Source organism: Protopterus annectens, chromosome 15.part0, assembly GCF_019279795.1.
Source record: "Protopterus annectens isolate FY-2018-M chromosome 15.part0, PAN1.0, whole genome shotgun sequence".
NCBI lineage: Eukaryota > Metazoa > Chordata > Ceratodontiformes > Protopteridae > Protopterus > Protopterus annectens.
The window spans coordinates 245,529,499-245,549,656 of record NC_056749.1 but is presented as its reverse complement, the minus strand read 5'-3'; the positions used below and the strand labels follow the sequence as shown (position 1 = coordinate 245,549,656).

At 32.7% G+C, this 20,158-nt stretch overlaps 1 protein-coding gene across 1 annotated transcript in view; it reads right to left on the bottom strand.

Annotated features, from left to right (window-relative positions):
• The window catches only part of TBC1D15 (TBC1 domain family member 15), a 2,197,436-nt gene that overhangs the window by 943,533 nt on the left and 1,233,745 nt on the right, over nucleotides 1–20,158 (bottom strand). The window contains exon 12 of the mRNA XM_044057253.1: nucleotides 6,143–6,259. Coding sequence (XP_043913188.1) covers nucleotides 6,143–6,259 — 117 coding nt within the window. The remainder of the gene's footprint in view (nucleotides 1–6,142; nucleotides 6,260–20,158) is intronic.

Below are 20,158 nucleotides of genomic sequence, written 5' to 3'. Positions count from 1 at the left end.
GGTCTTAAGGACAAATACTTGACAAATCGATCACTTAGTATGGTCTTGAGAAACTCAAAAATAGACACTGCTTGTCACAGTCCTTATGGGGAATCTGTCTCACACTGACATTTTCCCTTTCTGGATGACAAGTAAACTCACAAACCAACTAAAAGAAAGAAGACACAAGAAGAAAACCATAATGGGGCACTTATATGACAATGGTTTGGTGAACAGCACAGATGATGGAGCGTGCAGACAGATGATCGAAGATGGTGTTCAGACCAGGCAGCAAAGAAGTTCTGAGGTATTTATGTCCGCACATCACCTTTATAACCTACGCCGTGGGCAGAGAGCATACATGTGATGTACGACATCCTTGAAAACCTAAGGCTCTGGTACACTGGCCAGACGTTGGGCTAGCCTTGGCAGGGGATCTTTTTATTGAAGAATACTGCAACAATGAAATGGAAAGACATTGGTCTGTGCAGATGACAGGGTCCTGGGCTATAGTAGCTTCCTAAGAGGACATACTACAGGGCTGCTGAGAAAGAAAATGATCTGAGGGCTGCATATGTGCCTCAGTGGAGTTATCGAGGTAATTATATGCTTAAAGATGAAGTAGCTGAAGCCAACTGCCACTGCTACCAGATGCAAAGCTGACAAAAGTCTGCATTAGCATATTAATGGCAAGCAAGTTCTGAGTTTTGGTATATTTAAACATTTCGCTTATACTAGCATGTTCTCTCATGCCAAGGTAAAGTATAGCACATAAGTAAGAAGCCTGAATCTTTGCAGACTGGCTGAATGCACTGTGTCCTTGGCAGGATATGTAACAAATTATAACAGTACTGCAACAGTGACCTAATAAAGCACATCTAGAGTAATACAAGATGATATGTAATTTCAAAAAACAAACAGAGCATCTATTGTAGGTATTACTGGCACAGTTTAAAGTATTGTTCCTAAGAGAATGTATTGCTTGAGGGTGTCATCCAGGCATCTATCTAGCCCCCTGAATATCAGCTACACTAAGGATTTTCCTATCATATTTATCCACTGATTGAGTAAGCCCACTAGGTACAAGTGCCGTTTTTTAAGGAGCAACCAAAAGAGCACTGTCTAGATAAGTAACTTGCTCAGAGTCATCAAGTAGGCAAACAGAGACTGAAAGAATCAAAACCAGAAGTAAAGGATGAGGCTTGTTAGATGCGTATCATCTTATAGCTCTATGTTAAACTTCTAGACTAAGATATATACCCTTCTAGACCTTAGAAACACATGGCCATGGATTACTTGCATAAGGTGTTTGAAAGAGTACACCACACCTTCTTTACATATGCATGTAGATCACTACCAAACTGTGTGACTTCATCAGAAAATCCAGAACATCAATGCAAATAAGTTCCACAGAAACTAAACCTTATACTTGAATAGGGATCACCATAAATCTTCCTGTTTCATAAATGCATGTAAAGCACATATTGAGATGCAGATGGATGCTAGAAAGACATCTTACTGAGTGAATATCCAACCAAGACCAACAAACCACTGGCACCCCAACTGCAAGATTCAAGTTTCTGCCAAGGGAGAATCCAAATACTCTTCGTGTTAGCTTCACTGTCCACAGTCACAGTGAGGTTCTCCTATGAAGCCTGATAGCAGTGACACACTACAAAATGCTGTAAGACATGGAAGACAGAAAACACAACTTGCTGGGACTGAGAAGTAGTTTGTTTCTGTTCTGGTTTGGCTCGAGGGAGAGAGTGTGTGTCCCTTTAATTGGGAGGAAAGTCGTTTCCGAAGTAGCCAACAATAGCTGAACAGGATAATGGACTGCTGATGGTAACATCTGTGGGCTTTATCAATGAAAGACAGGACAATAAGGAATGTTTCAAATTTTCTTTGAAAGGGCCCAATAACAGTCATCCATACCAGAGGTCTGGCATGGGTGGGGCAGTATCCAAGTGTTGTTAGTGACTCAAGTTTAAGCAAGGGTGGTCAATGGCCTATGGTCCTTTTTCAGTGTGAAAGTTGTGATTACAAATTATAGTTAAAGACAGAGACGTAACATAATATCAATGGTAAAAGTAAGACTGACAGTTAAAATCCCAAATTCATAATACAGACAAAAAATATCCAACCCCCATATTAAACTAATTACAAAAAACAAAAAGACAATCAGTCACCTTTCTGGATCAGTTTAAATTATTTAAACTAAAACTAAATTAAAAAAAAAAAAAAAAAACAAAACCTTCAGACATCATTTGTTTGAGTAGTGGTACAAAAGGGGGTTTTCTTAGGTAAGGTGCAGGATTGGGGTAGCTTCCATTAGTAATGAGATGCAAGCCCCCGCTCCCCCTGCACTACCTCACTAATGCATGCTAACCTAACCGTGCCTCGAACCCTTACTTTAGAAATATCCTTTCCGTAACAATACCCCAAGACAAGACAAACCCACACCAACATACATGCACCCTCTGACAGATCAACAACTGAACAAATCCTCTCTGCTAACTATAATCTGGCACTTTTCTTCTCAAAAGCTTCCATCTTCAGAGACACAGGCCTTCAGTGTCAGTGAATGCCATGATACGCTCAAGTTACATTAGGACCCCTACCTTTCTGAACCCACTAGTTCACCCCCAACTATTATCAGGCATACCTTCTGCAAATAAGAGATAAAACAAAGATTTCATACCTAAACTAATAAAAAGTAATACAAATGAATTTGCTTGCCCAACTTATAGGAATGCCATACAGTAGGAGAATGTTTTTTTTTTTAAATCCAGAAAAGGTGTGCTAGAAACGGAGCGGAGACTGTTTTTTTAACCCATTAACGACCCCTTGCAGATCAACTGTGTATCCATGTAACATGAGACATCATTAAAGGGTTAGTGAATGAAATTAATCTAAAGCAGTAAATTCACCAGCAACAACAATGCTTAGTAAAGTTGTACAATAACAATGAAATGGCTGGATCACAGACATTCACGAAAGAAACATCCTTGAGGCAATAACTGGAAACAGCTACATAATTGCTACAGCAGCCTTTAATCATGGTATGTTGGTATGTTCCAATGAGTGTTTTGCTACTTCGCAACAAAAGATAATGCAGCCGACATTACACTTGAACAGTTTTGCTTGTTATTAATATATCTGAACACCCCCAATCAAAATCAATCATTAATTAAAATGCAAAAAAGCAGTAAAAGGATGGATGAGGTTAACAAATGCAGTGTAACATTTTTTCAGCCACCATCAAAATTACATAAGAAATATATAATACAATTCAGTCATTAAATTATGACTATTACGACACTACCTTGTTAATTACATAACATAAAAAAACCTCCTTGGATGCAACCTTGAATATAAATAAGCTTGAAAAATACATGGATACATGTCCCTGTGTAAATGCCTATGTCAGTAACACCAAGTGTAAGTGTAAGAATGTATACATAAAAAACATATACAAAAAGGCAAATGCATAAATACTCATGCCATATACATGCTGCTTTTTGTTTCAAAACATTTGAAATGGAAATTTATCAATTTAAATCTCGTTCTACACCCACACTGGGCCTTAACTGCCAGGTTATGTTCTTATAATCCACAATTCTGTGTCCCCTCCTCTTTCACATTCATTACCTCTATCTATAATAAAACATAAAAACTTCTTAAAGGCATCACACTTAGTAAATGTATGAATACTTACTTTTCTCCCAGGCTGCTGAGTAATAAGCATAGAGATCAAACAACACACAAACAGGAAGCTGGCAAAAGGAAGAAATTGTAAATACTGTAGACATGTGAATGATGGTCCCTATGTAAATGATGACAAACTTACAGAAGTATTGTTTACTCAGGTCTTACAATTGTGACACTACTAGTATGGTGGGCACCCATGCATCTTGTCCAGTGTATTATGTAAGAAAAACTACAAGCAGACTTCAAGACAGGATTTATGAACACCTGTATGACGGTAAGTCAGGGAAATCCAATAATGCCTATATATGTATCTGGGGGAGGAAGAGGGCAAGAGTTTATGTATCTGGGGGAGGAAGAGGGCAAGAGTTAAGTGGGAAAAGTTGATCCTCCTAAAAGAATGAGGTGGTTTAGGACTGCATGATTTAAAGGGATATTTTAGGGCTAAGCTGTTAAGACCCATACATATAACACAAACAGAAGATTATAATTCAAAGTGGAAAGGAATGATAATGATGCAGGGGGATGAAGAGTTCAAGAGGAGAGAGAGTAGAATTTTAGAATCAGATCGTTAAGAACAGTAATAACATCCATACAGGTTATTATACTCAAAGTTGCAGAGAATATTCTAAGAGATAAGCCAACACAGGAATGGAGAAAAGAGATTTTGCCAATAGGGATGACACAAGTGGTGATACAGAAAATAGGTCAGAGGGGGCTTGAATTTACTGGAGAAAACTGGGAAAATAACCAAGGTACCAGGAGCGAATAACTAGAAAAGGAAATGTAATAGAGTAGGATAAGACTAAGAAAAAGTTTGGACTGCAGGTTAAAGACAGAGTTCCCTGCCAGAGATTAGTAGAGTACAGGCAAACAGAAAGGGATAGGCGAGTCCTAAGGGAACAACCTGCTCTGGTTGAGTTTTTAGTTGAATCTGGAACAGATGTTGCTGTTAAAAAGGAATAAGTACTAGGGCATATAAAATACTGTATACGGGAACCATGGAAGGACATATGTATGGCTCTCAAGCATGCAACAAAGTCCAGAAGGTTAAGGACTTTTGCTAAGTATTTGCACAGATAGTTTTATACCCAAAGCAGAATTCAAAGAATTTATTCTCAGGCAGTCAGCAAACGTTGGAAGTGTGATGGGGAAGAAAGTGATAACTAGGAATATGTTTTTGGGACAGTAATGATTTGGCAGATTTTAAAAATTCTGTTCAGATTACTCTGTCAGATTTATTGGGAAAGCAATTGTCTACAAGTAAGGAAATTATTTTTTTTTTAGCTGGGATACAGGAACTGTACCGCCTAGTCATAGTAAAGCCTTATTAAGTTTAATTCTATCAGCTGCCAAAAAAAAAACAATTTCAAGAAGACGGAATTCAAAATATAAACCAACTGTATTTGAAGTACTGAATACTACTGTAAGAGAGATTAAAAAAATGGAAGCGAGGGTCTTTTGAAAATGGAAGGAGCAAATTACATAGAAATAAATGGAATTTGTGGGAACAATTCATGCAGAATAATGTTCTGCAGGAGTAAGGTTTAATGGAAAACAGACATTGAACAATGTATGTAATTGTTGGGCTGAATAACAGTTGCTACAAATAACGACAACCTATATGTTACATATAATTAAGAAATGAAAAATGTTAATATGGTTTGTTTCCTTTTCTATTAATGTACGAGTGCCTATGTATTAAGTGAAAATTTGATAAAGATGTTTAAAAAAGGGAAGTCAGGGCAACACAGAAATGAAAGCTATTAATCCAGAAAAAGTATACCTGCCACTTCAAGATTTAAAGACCAAGGACCTGGAATAATTACTTCAGATGTTTTTTCAGAGATCTCTAGACCAGTTTCATGTGCATCCTTTTTTTTTTTTAAAGTGAACAGACCCTGAATGGTTAAAATATACACTGTTTCTTTTTAACATATCTTATGGATGTGCAATCTTAGATTAGGTGCAATTAAATTAAGGGGATCTGAGGAGACAAAACTCTTGCACAGAGGACATGCAGGCTTGTTACCCCCATCAGTTTAATAGAAGGGGTTTTATCAACAGGCATTTGACTTACAGAGAATCAAAGACACATACTATGTTCTCTTAAATATCTGACATATATTTGTTAGAGCAATTGTGCTAGCCAATGAATATTACAATGCTTTACTAGTTGGACTACAGAATATTGTAACTGTCAAGAAAGTCCAAGCATCCTGCTAAACAAAGTTTTGAAATTTCAACTTCAAAACACATGAAATTAACAACCACAATGTAAAATTATAAGAAAACACATACCAATTCATTTAAATCTGTTTATGAACTCACTTTGTCTATATAATACTTCTGTCAATGAATGAAAAAAACATCATGAAAGAACACTCATTTTCTGTGATAATCAAGTCTTATGAATGACAATTTATAGAGTACATCAAAGTATGACAGGACTTACCCAAGTCAAAATCATACATACAATAAGTCATTAGTATATCATAAAGCAAAAGCAGTCCTGGACTGTCCTGGCCTTCATAAAACAGATTGTTTCGATCTGTTCTATTGACATCTTTCTCTGAAAAATATAGGTACATATAAACAATTAATAAACTTCATATAAAATAGATATAATACAAATTTAAAAACATTATTCATTTGAATTCTTCGAGTATTAAGCTGCAATTGATTTCTTAATTTACTAGCCTTTATAAAACTTAAATGCAACAAAGCTTTCCCTGATGAGTGTAAATGCCAACACATGAGTATGAAAGAATTAGTAAGACATCTTACATAAACACAATTCTCAGAAACAACTTCTAAGGAAAAAAACTCTCTTATTGGAGTTAAAGGATTTACCTATAAAATGTTATAAACCATTCTAAAATGTTAAACCTGAATGCTTCAAGATAAAAATATTAATAATGAAATCACCCAAAATACAAAAGAAAAGAAATACTTATTTAGATTATCCTGCAGATTCCAAAATACCACCTTCACAAAAGCAGCTGTAAATTAACATAACTGTGTATCAGTATAAATGATGTGCATCACTTGTCAACTGCAGGATTAACAAATTCTTTCATTACTTCAAATGAAAGAGACAGTGAATGATACAGTTAAAAGCAGAATGTAGCCATTAATCCAGAGTGCAATTTTCAGCAAGGCTGAAACATTGCTTTTTATGCAAGTCTGGAACATTTATAGGAATACATACACCACTAATATCCCACGAGAGTAAAGAAAAAGTATTCATCTTTTCGCATTCAAATAATATATCTGGTTAATCAATGAAAGAGGCTTGATTTTGAATACAGGCCTTTTTATAAAACTACCTACCATAAAAGATACTTACCTACTATAAACTTTATAACAAAAAGTGCTAAGCTGATTGTGTGAAAGACAGCTAACAGTTGAAAATTACGTTGACAATCATCTTTGCAAAAATGGCTGGTTACATAACTATATGAATTATTTACAAAATAATGAAATACACTTCCAAGAAGAGGGAAAGATACCGTTATTAGGGCAGTGATCACATGTTCCACACCCTTTAACCTTGTAGGGTGTGAATGAGTTAGCACAGTCTTTTCTTGCAAATTCCTCGTGGCCAAAGAGCTTCCTCGCCCTTTTAATTTACTCTAGCTAAGCATATACTTTATAACTAAGGTTTCTCATAATATTTAAACAAGATCAATAATGAATAAATTCTCCTTTGTGTGTGTGCCTGTGTCTCTCCCCTGAGTAGATAATTACCAAGGAATAAGGCAATATGATATTTAAGAAACTGAGTGTCTGCTATTATTGTGAATTCAATCTGCTGCAGGTACCAATTTTCTTCTATTACAAGGATGTTTCTGGCTTTAGTATTCATAGCTACTTTCTGCCTCTGGATCACCCACCTCTTAAAAAATGGAAACTGTTCTAATGATTTGGAATGAGGCCTCTTAGATAAGCTGGATCATGAAATCATGGTAGCAGAAGACCTCTGTGTGTGTCTAAATTTCCACTATTTAACTAAATCCTACCATGAAGTTGGCTACAGTTTACCTTTTGCCTAATCAGGAGAGTGAAAACTGTGAGAACCTCATAGCAACCACACTTTTAAATTCACTGGGTATAACAATCTAAACTTTCACTTATTTCTTCTGCAAATCCTGACCGCAGGTTAAAAAGAGGTCTGAAGCATTTATGCGGGTCTGCAGATATGTGGATTTATGAATACGCACATGAACACTCGCATACACAGAGATATCAAGATGAAAACTAAATGGACACCACACAGTGCATCAATAAACCTACAACAAAAGTTACATAGTTCTGAGAAAGAGTTAACTTTTTTTTTAAATACTTTAGCTACTACTACCCTTAGAGTCAGATATATAAAGTGAAACTGGAGTAAATTTTCTTATGTAGGAAGTTCAAAATTCATGCTGTGAGACATTCTCTTGGAGATTTTATAAATGTGTCTATACAGAAAATGAATGCTTCTTCACAGCGGTTCACATATTATTAGGCTGCACCACTTATTCAAAAATGTGCATTTCTAAAAGTGACAAAATCACCCTTGGTTCTGTTCTATAGCTCAGGTAAATGCCAAGGGCAGCGTCTATATCAGCATTTCGAAAAATGAACAGTTTGAATCACTAAATGTTGAAATGACATGATCGAATTATCCAATTTTCGAAAGCTGACAAAAAAAAAAAAAGAACTGGTGTAGGCAGGGGAGAAAGCCCCCCCTGCACCCCCCACACCCCCTGCTTCTTAAATATACCAATTCCGTGACCGCACTACATTGAGATAAATGGAAATCTCCCCTTACGACGTTCTGCACTTTCGGCATGCTCGATGCAACAATATCAAATTCGATATTGTCAGCGTTTGAGATGTTGATAGGGACCCCCCAAGGGCACCATACTAACACCCACTAATAGTTAAACATTTTATATTTAAAAAAAAGTACAGCTGTGTACAGTTCAGGAAAATCCTGCTAAATAAATGTTAGTGGTCAGACTGAAATTTGCTGTGGATTCTTTTTCTCCCCATCTGCAGTTAAAAACAGCTCCAAACTACATTTTTGGAATTCCAATACAGAGATGTTTTAGGCCAATATATGAGCTTTACCAATGTGAAAAGAACAAACTTCACACAGTGTAAACTGAGATGCCTCAGTGTATGACAGACTTCAGAAAGTTCCTCTTTACACCAAATGCCTAAAAGCAAAAAGGTTATATTGCCCAAGAGATGCTTGGGTTTGATTAATAAAATAGCTGCAGAGCTCAGTACCATGCTTTGTGTGCTGCAGGATTGTGGTGCAATGAACTGATAAAAAAGCATGACTTGATTCTGGCAGTTGCTCAGAAACAGCAATTATTCTGAGTTGGGAACAAATACAACACAAAGAGATGGAGGCGTGTTCAATCACTTGGTCTTCCTCTTCATCAAAAGGGACACCTTGCAAGAAAAACAGTAGTGCAGATGTTCTGGGTGGCATCATAAGTGAAGAAACTACTTGTAGTGAAACCTTCAGTTCACGTACGGCTGTAATGACAGGATGCTGTTGGGATGGGACTAGTTTATATTTTAACCATGTGTCTAGACTAATTACACTTAAACATAACAAAGAACTAAAAGCTTTGCCAAAATTGAGAGAAAGCCTGGAAAGACAAGAAAGAAACTAAAAGACTTGATTCCAGACAGAAGTTCACCAACCTAAGAAATGTATTAGAAAATATAATGCAATTTACTTACATCAATCCAGGCTTTTCAATTATTCAAAAAATATCTGAACCAAATTGAATCCAATATTAGGAAGAAAAAAATCCAAAGTCACATTCTGATTACTAATGTATCTGCTTCTGATCTTTACCCAGAGGTTTTTCGCAAGGAATTCCATCAACTTCCATCTCCTTCTCTCATTCTCTCCTACTATTTTTACATCTGGTCCAAGTACCCTAAAATTCTCACTACTGTTCTGCTTTGAAGTTAATACTTTTGGTAATGAAAACATTCTTCATAAAATTCCATCTGACAACCCTTCTGGCTCTAATGATTTACAACTATGATTTATTAGAGCTTGTACAGAGCACATGTTATCTCAGTGTATGTATGTATGTATAACATACAGTATATATATATATATATATATATATATATATATATATATATATATATATATATATGGGTCTCCTTCTGTTTGTCAAAAGTACACTTCATCAACAAACAGAAGGATGAGCCCACTTCTGCTTAAGTGCACTTTTGCATCGCGTTACAGTGGGGATAAGGGAATATATCCTTTTCCCCACTGTAGTGCGATCTCGTAGGTAGTATATTTAAGTAGGGGGGTGGGGGGCACAGCCCCCCTGCATAAATGTGATTTGGTGTTTTGTGTTTTTTTTTTTGTGTGTGTGTTTGGTTTTGTTTTTCATTATTTTGTGTTTCGCAAAAGTGCATTTTTGACAAAGTGCACTTTCATGAAAGTGAGTTTGAGGGTTTACATTTCTATGAAACGTAATTTCAATGGATCAACACAGATCTATATATATTTATATATATATAAATATTTATATATACACACACATATATATATATATATATATATACAGATATATATATATATATATATATAAGAAAAAGGGAAAGTCTTTGTTCTGTCATAATACTTTCCTGAAAATTAGGAAAAATCTTATTATCAAACTTATTACAAACACTAAAACATACAATTCCTGTGCTAATTTTAGGCCCATAACAATTCTCTCATCTCTTGGGGAAAATTATTTTATTTATTTATTTATTTTTTTTTCCAAAAAAAAACATTTTTATTTTGTTTTCATTATAAACATACGCAAATGTACATATAACAAATACAATAAAACTAACAAAACTATTTATAATATTTACATTCATGCATGATAATCATTTTATCCATGAAAAGTTATCAGTATTTGTTCAAAGGGTTTTCCAATTTTTGCCATGCTATTTTTTATGAGTAATGTTATGAGTACTATAACAAATGGTTTGTAGTTCTTTTTTTACAAACAACTTTCGCTAAATTAATAAAATCTTTAAAGATCAAATCTTGTTTACTTTCCCAGTTCAAAGTAATAACTTTTCTGGCAATTGCAAGAACTGACCAGAGTAACTGAATCTGAGATTTAGGTATTACATTAGGTATATGAACACTGAATAGGATTAGTGAGTTAAAAATATGAAAGTTAAAAGCATTTACAAAATATCTCATGTCTTTCCAGTATTGAACATTTCTACATTCAATGAACATGTGAACCCAGCTGGCCTCTAGTAATTCATCACATTTCCAGCATTTACTTTCACTGTTTTTGAGTATAAGATTTATTTTATGTAGAGTATAGAAACTCCTATTCATAAATTTCCATGTATACAATCTCCAATATAATTAAGAAGAGGAACCATATGTAGAATTAAATATTTTTTTGGATTCATCAGATGTTTGTTTTCCATTAATCTTTGCATAGTAATTCCAAAAATCTGAGTCAAACGTTAAGCGCGTCTTCTCTTAGTATCATATAGATAGGTGAGATACTTAATTTTTGATTATCTGTCTTTTCAAGACACCTAATAAAAAGCTGAATCAAACTAGGTATAGATTCAGTCTCTAGTTTGACTGATACTCTCATTTTGTTTTCTATAAACTGCCGTAATGAGTGTATAAACAACCAACTGTCTTGACTGTTATCAAAAAGAGAGTTTAGTGGTTTAACACTCTTACGTTCAATAAATTGATACCAGAATATTAAGTTATTTTCCTTTAATTTTTGTATCGCACTGATGTTGAAAAAAATCTAGGCAATCAGGGGAGTATGCTATAGGGAATATAAGAAATAGAAGTTGTTTAATGTTGTAATTACAATTAATTACATTTTAAAGTTATTAAATATTTGATTAATGCCATAAGAAAAATAATCAAACATTAAATAAACAAAATTCACATAAAAGCCAATGAACTCTACTTATTCCATATTGTTCCTTAAATTGATTTTCTATAGTTCAGACAGTTATATGACTCTCATGTATTGTTTTCCAGCCAGATATATAGGTAGGTGTAATCCAATGTAATATTACATTAATTATAACTGATCTGGAATAAAGATCTAAGCTAGGAAATGCTATCCCATTACTGTTCCAAGCTCTAATATGCCATTTATATGCAATCCTAGGTTTTTAAGGGGAACCATAAAAATTTAAGTAGCATGGACTCTAATTTTAAAAATGTTTTTAGGAGGGGGTAGTATCAATGACTGTATATAAAACAAAAGGTAAAATTATCATTTTAATTAGAGAGAGCCTATCCTCTATTGTAAAGAACACTGTATTCCATCTTTTGATTAGTTCACTAATTGTTGTTGTTAAAGTATTGTAGTTTAGTTTAACAGACTCTTTTCATGTACTCTTTATACTGACACCCAAATATTCTAATACATCATTCTCCCAATTAAACAGGCTATTCTCTCTTAGGTTTTTGTTGATCTTTTTGTTAATTAGTAATGTTTTGGATTTATTATGATTAAACTTAATCTCTGAAATTCTTTCAAACTTGCTTAAGGTAGTTATAACATCATGCAAAGAACCATCAATATCACCCAACATTAACAACATATCATCATCAAATAATTGTATCTTATTTGAAACAAAATTATTTTTTGCTTATTTCTTTTTATATTAGCAAAATGGAGCAAAAACAGAGCAAAATAAAGACAAAACAGCATTTTCACATAAGGACAAAGTTTGAGGATAATTTTCATTGAGGAAATTTTCAAATAAGAGGAGATCATAGCTCTGATTTTCATATCTGATTTCATTAAATTACTAATAAAATCAAAACAGAATTCAAAATCTATCAGAATAATAAAACCAATAGAAATGTAAATAGAATCAAACCATAGGATAATGTCAATTAATAGTATAGTTATTAGTTTTTTGTATTTTAATGATGTTTATTATTTCATTATATATTATAATGTTTAATAATACTTTTCAATGATTAATGATGAATGTATGATCTTTATGTATTTTTATATTATTGATTATTAGATATATGTTTTATAATATTATCATTTTAAACAATATTTTGGGTACTCAAATTCGATATTGTCAGCGTTTGAGATGTTGATAGGGACCCCCCAAGGGCACCATGCTAACACCCACTAATAGTTAAACATTTTATATTTAAAAAAAAGTACAGCTGTGTACAGTTCAGGAAAATCCTGCTAAATAAATGTTAGTGGTCAGACTGAAATTTGCTATGGATTCTTTTCTCCCCATCTGCAGTTCAGCTCCAAACTACATTTTTGGAATTCCAATACAGAGATGTTTTAGGCCAATATATGAGCTTTACCAATGTGAAAAGAACAAACTTCACACAGTGTAAACTGAGATGCTCAGTGTATGACAGACTGAAAGTTCCTCTTTACCAAATGCCTAAAAAAAAGGTTATATTGCCCAAAAGATGCTTGGTTTGATTAATAAAATAGCTGCAGGCTCAGTACCATACATGCTTTGTGTGCTGCAGGATTGTGGTGCAATGAACTGATAAAAGCATGACTGATTTCCTCCTGGCAGTTGCTCAGAAACAACAATTATTCTGAGTTGGGAACAAATACAACACAAAGAGATGGGCGTGTTCAATCACTTGGTCTTCCTCTACATCAAAAGGACACCTTGCAAGAAAAACAGTAGTGCAGATGTTCTAGGTGGCATCATAAGTGAAGAAACTACTTGTAGGTGAAACCTTCAGTTCACGATACGGGCTGTAATGACAGGATGCTGTTGGGATGGGACTAGTTTATATTTTAACCATGTGTCTAGACTAATTACACTTAAACATAACAAAAGAACTAAAAGCTTTGCCAAAATTGAGAGAAAGCCTGAAAGACAAGAAAGAAACTAAAAGACTTGATTCCAGACAGAAGTTCACCAACCTAAGAAATGTATTAGAAAATATAATGCAATTTACTTACATCAATCAGGCTTTTCAATTATTCAAAAAATATCTGAACCAAATTGAATCCAATATTAGGAAGAAAAAAATCCAAAGTCACATTCTGATTACTAATGTATCTGCTTCTGATCTTTACCCAGAGGTTTTAAGGAATTCCATCAACTTCCATCTCCTTCTCTCATTCTCTCCTACTATTTTTACATCTGGTCCAAGTACCCTAAAATTCTCACTACTGTTCTGCTTTGAAGTTAATACTTTTGGTAATGAAAACATTCTTCATAAACTTCCATCTGACAACCCTTCTGGCTCTAATGATTTACAACTATGATTTATTAGAGCTTGTACAGAGCACATGTTATCTCAGTGTATGTATGTATGTATAACATACAGTATATATATATATATATATATATATATATATATATATATGGGTCTCCTTCTGTTTGTCAAAAGTACACTTCATCAACAAACAGAAGGATGAGCCCACTTCTGCTTAAGTGCACTTTTGCATCGCTTGTTACAGTGGGGATAAGGAATATATCCTTTTCCCCACTGTAGTGCGATCTCGTAGGTAGTATATTTAAGTAGGGGGGTGGGGGGCACAGCCCCCCTGCATAAATGTGATTTGGTGTTTTGTGTTTTTTTTTTTGTGTGTGTGTTTGGTTTTGTTTTTCATTATTTTGTGTTTCGCAAAAGTGCATTTTTGACAAAGTGCACTTTCATGAAAGTGAGTTTGAGGGTTTACATTTCTATGAAACGTAATTTCAATGGATCAACACAGATCTATATATATTTATATATATATAAATATTTATATATACACACATATATATATATATATATATATATATACAGATATATATATATATATATATATATATATAAGAAAAAGGGAAAGTCTTTGTTCTGTCATAATACTTTCCTGAAAATTAGGAAAAATCTTATTATCAAACTTATTACAAACACTAAAACATACAATTCCTGTGCTAATTTTAGGCCCATAACAATTCTCTCATCTCTTGGGGAAAATTATTTTATTTATTTATTTATTTTTTTTTTTCCAAAAAAAACATTTTTATTTTGTTTTCATTATAAACATACGCAAATGTACATATAACAAATACAATAAAACTAACAAAACTATTTATAATATTTACATTCATGCATGATAATCATTTTATCCATGAAAAGTTATCAGTATTTGTTCAAAGGGTTTTCCAATTTTTGCCATGCTATTTTTTATGAGTAATGTTATGAGTACTATAACAAATGGTTTGTAGTTCTTTTTTTACAAACAACTTTCGCTAAATTAATAAAATCTTTAAAGATCAAATCTTGTTTACTTTCCCAGTTCAAAGTAATAACTTTTCTGGCAATTGCAAGAACTGACCAGAGTAACTGAATCTGAGATTTAGGTATTACATTAGGTATATGAACACTGAATAGGATTAGTGAGTTAAAAATATGAAAGTTAAAAGCATTTACAAAATATCTCATGTCTTTCCAGTATTGAACATTTCTACATTCAATGAACATGTGAACCCAGCTGGCCTCTAGTAATTCATCACATTTCCTTTACTTTCACTGTTTTGAGTATAAGATTTATTTTATGTAGAGTATAGAAACTCCTATTCATAAATTTCCATGTATACAATCTCCAATATAATTAAGAAGAGGAACCATATGTAGAATTAAATATTTTTTTGGATTCATCAGATGTTTGTTTTCCATTAATCTTTGCATAGTAATTCCAAAAATCTGAGTCAAACGTTAAGCGCGTCTTCTCTTAGTATCATATAGATAGGTGAGATACTTAATTTTTGATTATCTGTCTTTTCAAGACACCTAATAAAAAGCTGAATCAAACTAGGTATAGATTCAGTCTCTAGTTTGACTGATACTCTCATTTTGTTTTCTATAAACTGCCGTAATGAGTGTATAAACAACCGTCTTGACTGTTATCAAAAAGAGAGTTTAGTGGTTTAACACTCTTACGTTCAATAAATTGATACCAGAATATTAAGTTATTTTCCTTTAATTTTTGTATCGCACTGATGTTGAAAAAAATCTAGGCAATCAGGGGAGTATGCTATAGGGAATATAAGAAATAGAAGTTGTTTAATGTTGTAATTACAATTAATTACATTTTAAAGTTATTAAATATTTGATTAATACCATAAGAAAAATAATCAAACATTAAATAAACAAAATTCACATAAAAGCCAATGAACTCTACTTATTCCATATTGTTCCTTAAATTGATTTTCTATAGTTCAGACAGTTATATGACTCTCATGTATTGTTTTCCAGCCAGATATATAGGTAGGTGTAATCCAATGTAATATTACATTAATTATAACTGATCTGGAATAAAGATCTAAGCTAGGAAATGCTATCCATTACTGTTCCAAGCTCTAATATGCCATTTATATGCAATCCTAGGTTTTTAAGGAACCATAAAAATTTAAGTAGCATGGACTCTAATTTTAAAAATGTTTTTAGGAGGGGGTAGTATCAATGACTGTATATAAAACAAAAGGTAAAATTATCATTTTAATTAAAGAGAGCCTATCCTCTATTGTAAAGAACACTGTATTCCATCTTTTGATTAGTTCACTAATTGTTGTTGTTAAAGTATTGTAGTTTAGTTTAACAGACTCTTTTCATGTACTCTTTATACTGACACCCAAATATTCTAATACATCATTCTCCCAATTAAACAGGCTATTCTCTCTTAGGTTTTTGTTGATCTTTTTGTTAATTAGTAATGTTTTGGATTTATTATGATTAAACTTAATCTCTGAAATTCTTTCAAACTTGCTTAAGGTAGTTATAACATCATGCAAAGAACCATCAATATCACCCAACATTAACAACATATCATCATCAAATAATTGTATCTTAGAACAACAGTCCTTATTAATTTGAAAGCCCTTTTTATTTTGCTTATTTCTGATATCTGTAGCAAAATGTTCCACTGACAGAGCAAAATATAATGGTGACAAAGGACAACCTTATCTAGTTCCCTTGAGGATTTCCAGTGGTGAGGAAAGACAAGATCTGATTTTCATATAAGCTTGTGCCCCACTATAAATTTTCATTAATAAGTTAACAAAATCTGAGGAGAATTCAAAACCAATCAGAATTCCTTGTAGATAAGACCAACTAATAGAATCAAAAGCCTTTACTATGTCTAGGCTGATAATAGTTAGCTGTTTTTTTGTATTTGCATGCTGTCTATTAATGATAGTAATTTAATAATGTTATCTTGCACTTTTCAATGAAGAATGAACCTTGTCTGATCATTATGTATTAGATTAGGTAATATTTCCTTTATCCTTTTAGCTAATATTGTTATGAAAAACAATATTTGGGGTACTTTCCACGATGAGGGTGTTATACATTTTTGCTTAACCATACTAAAGGCACTCATCATTCCCTAGCTTAGACCTTTATTCCAGATCAGTTATAATTAATGTAATGTCACAATGGATCACACCTACCTATATATCTGGCTGGAAAACAATACATGAGATTCATATAACTGATGTCTGAACTACAGAAAATCAATTTAAGGAATATGGAATAAGTAGAGTTCATTGGCTTTTATAGTTCAGGAATTATTCCATCCAGTCCTGGAGCTTTATTATCTTTTACATTTTTTATTTGCTCTTTCACTTCTATTAGTATTATTTGTTTATTTAATATGTTATTTTGTTGCGTTGACACCTTAATAGTTACATTTTCTTGAATAAAAGTATTTATTACATTATCTGTCTCCAAAGGTGGTATATTATTTATATCTTTATAATAGATTTTGGACACTTCTCATATGCTCATTAAGTTAGATGTACTCTTAACTGAACCATCACTTTTATATTTAATCTCATTAATAAGATTTTGATTGTTTACTTTTTTGGATCTTACCACTATTTTATGTAGATATTTGGGATTTACAGCATGAGATTGTAATTTCAAATTTTCCAGGTTTATGGTTACCTTATGATTCAGAACTTCTAAGCATTTTTGATTTAACTTAGTAATTTTGTTATGTGTTTTGTTGTTTGGTTTTGCTTCCATTTTTATCTTGTCTATTTTTTTGTAAGTCTAAAAGTTCTTTGTCCCACTCTTTCATTTTTTTAAGGTACCAAGATTTTATTCTACCATATATATAAACTTTAAAGGTGTCCCATAGTACAGTATTAGTCACTTCACCATTATCATTTGTTTCCATAAACATGTCTTATTTCTTTCAATATTCATTCCCTAAAGTCATTTAAGTTAGGTATGTAAGCAGGAATTCTCTGTAGAAATCTTAAATCATCTGTATGCGTAGTTAATGTAAAGTTTATAGCTTTATGGTCCAAAAGCGGACAAGTCAATATAGATACATCACTTATTTTAGAGTATATATTATTTGATACAAAGACCTTATCAATATTTGTTTGTGTACCAAACTGATATGAATAGTGAGTACAGAAGGAATAATGTTCTCTTAGACCATGTACATCTTTAAGGTTTATCTGGTTTGTAAAGTCATTTAACTTCTTGGCTTGAGATGTTAGTTTTATTTTACCATTTTTAGGAGTATCATTGCCTGATAATAGGAAGTTAAAATCACCTGTTGCTATAATTTCCCCTTTTGCATTTAAAGTAATCAGGTCCAGATATTTGTCAACATATTTAGTACTCAGTCCTGGTATCCAGTATGTATTAATCAAAGTATAATACTTCCTATTGATTTCCAAAATAACCATGCTTAGCATCCCATCTTTATCTGAAATCGTATCTATAATTCTTGGCATAGTATAAGTATTTTTCCACAGAATAAGCGTGCCCCTTCTCTTAGTCATGAATCAGCTGATATACCCATTGAATTAGTATTTCTGTATATCTTTTTTTAATAGATGGGTCTTCTGTAAAAAGATGATCTGGGCTTTATGCATTTTGATATATTTAAGCAAACCAGCTCTTTTGACATTACTGCTCAAACCATTAATATTTAATGATAAACATTTATAAGCCATTGACTATAAACTGTATGTTATTACTAACTGAAAGACATTTTTTTCCATGTTGACTTGAAATCTACTGAAAACGTACTTATGGATGCATAACGTGTATTAAGCACTACTTTCAAAAACCCAAAACTATTTACAAACACCTACATGAAACAAAGTTTCTGGTTTAGTTAAAAACTTAACTCAACCATCCACTTACCACTTCTCCAATACCAAATGGCACAAATTGTCCATCTCTGCTTAAAATATAGTATAAATACAAAAAAAAAAGCATTATGAAAGCAACTAAAGAAATCTGAATCCATGAAATATACATTAGAATGAGTGTCCAATACATCGGAAGCTATATAAATATGTCACATATAGGTTCATAGGTTCGTACTTATTTCTGATATCTGTAGCAAAATGTTCCACTGACAGAGCAAAATATAATGGTGACAAAGGACAACCTTATCTAGTTCCCTTGAGGATTTCCAGTGGTGAGGAAAGACAAGATCCGATTTTCATATAAGCTTGTGCCCCACTATAAATTTTCATTAATAAGTTAACAAAATCTGAGGAGAATTCAAAATTCAAAAAATAGCACCTCTAATACGTAGATATGCCAAAAATACACATCAGATCAAAGTATGTATAAACATTAGAAGCTGAAGGTTAAGAAGATTTTTATCATTTTCAAGAAATATCAGATAATTTAACCATTTTGTCAGTCATCTATCTAACATTTTTCATGTAAGGTTCTGTTGAATACCTATCTCTCTCTCTTTCTTTCTCTCTCTCTCTCTATATATATATATATATATATATATATATAAAAACACTTATTACAACATAACTATTATATTTTGCAATTATACACAAATTACTCATATGTAGTAACGATATCTATATTGATGTCTTTCATCAGGAAGAGATGAAAGAGAGAGAGAGAGAAAAGGGCACTGTTTAGTTACTAAAGGTTTAGTTATATAACCAAGTCTAATGTTAATATGCATAATGAGTTTCCTAATGCAGCTCCTAGTTCATTTGATGTCATTTAGTTACTAATAGTGTAACTGAATCTGCAGAATGTATGCATCTATAGCAGAACATAGGCATTTTCAAAGGAGTTAACCACTTATCAGAACTAATTACTTACCATTTAAAGTACCTAGTGAAGGATAACAGAATTTCAAGAGAAAAGAATTCTAAGTACAACCATTTAACAAGTTCAAAAGGTCAAATGATGTCATCACTGTTGTTTCCTCAAGCTGCAGCTTCACAAACTTGTTAAAAAGTATCTAAATAGGCTCATGAACAACAGACGTTTTCTCTAGTGAAGAAAAAAGCATTTTTGGTGTGAAATTCAGATCTTGAAGCTTTTATAGCTTACAGAAAGCAAAACTAAAAAAAACAAAAAACACTCAAGCTGTCTTTGTCAGTGTATGTCATGAATCTCCACAATGAGAACAGTCACACAGACCACCAGTTTCCTCAAAAA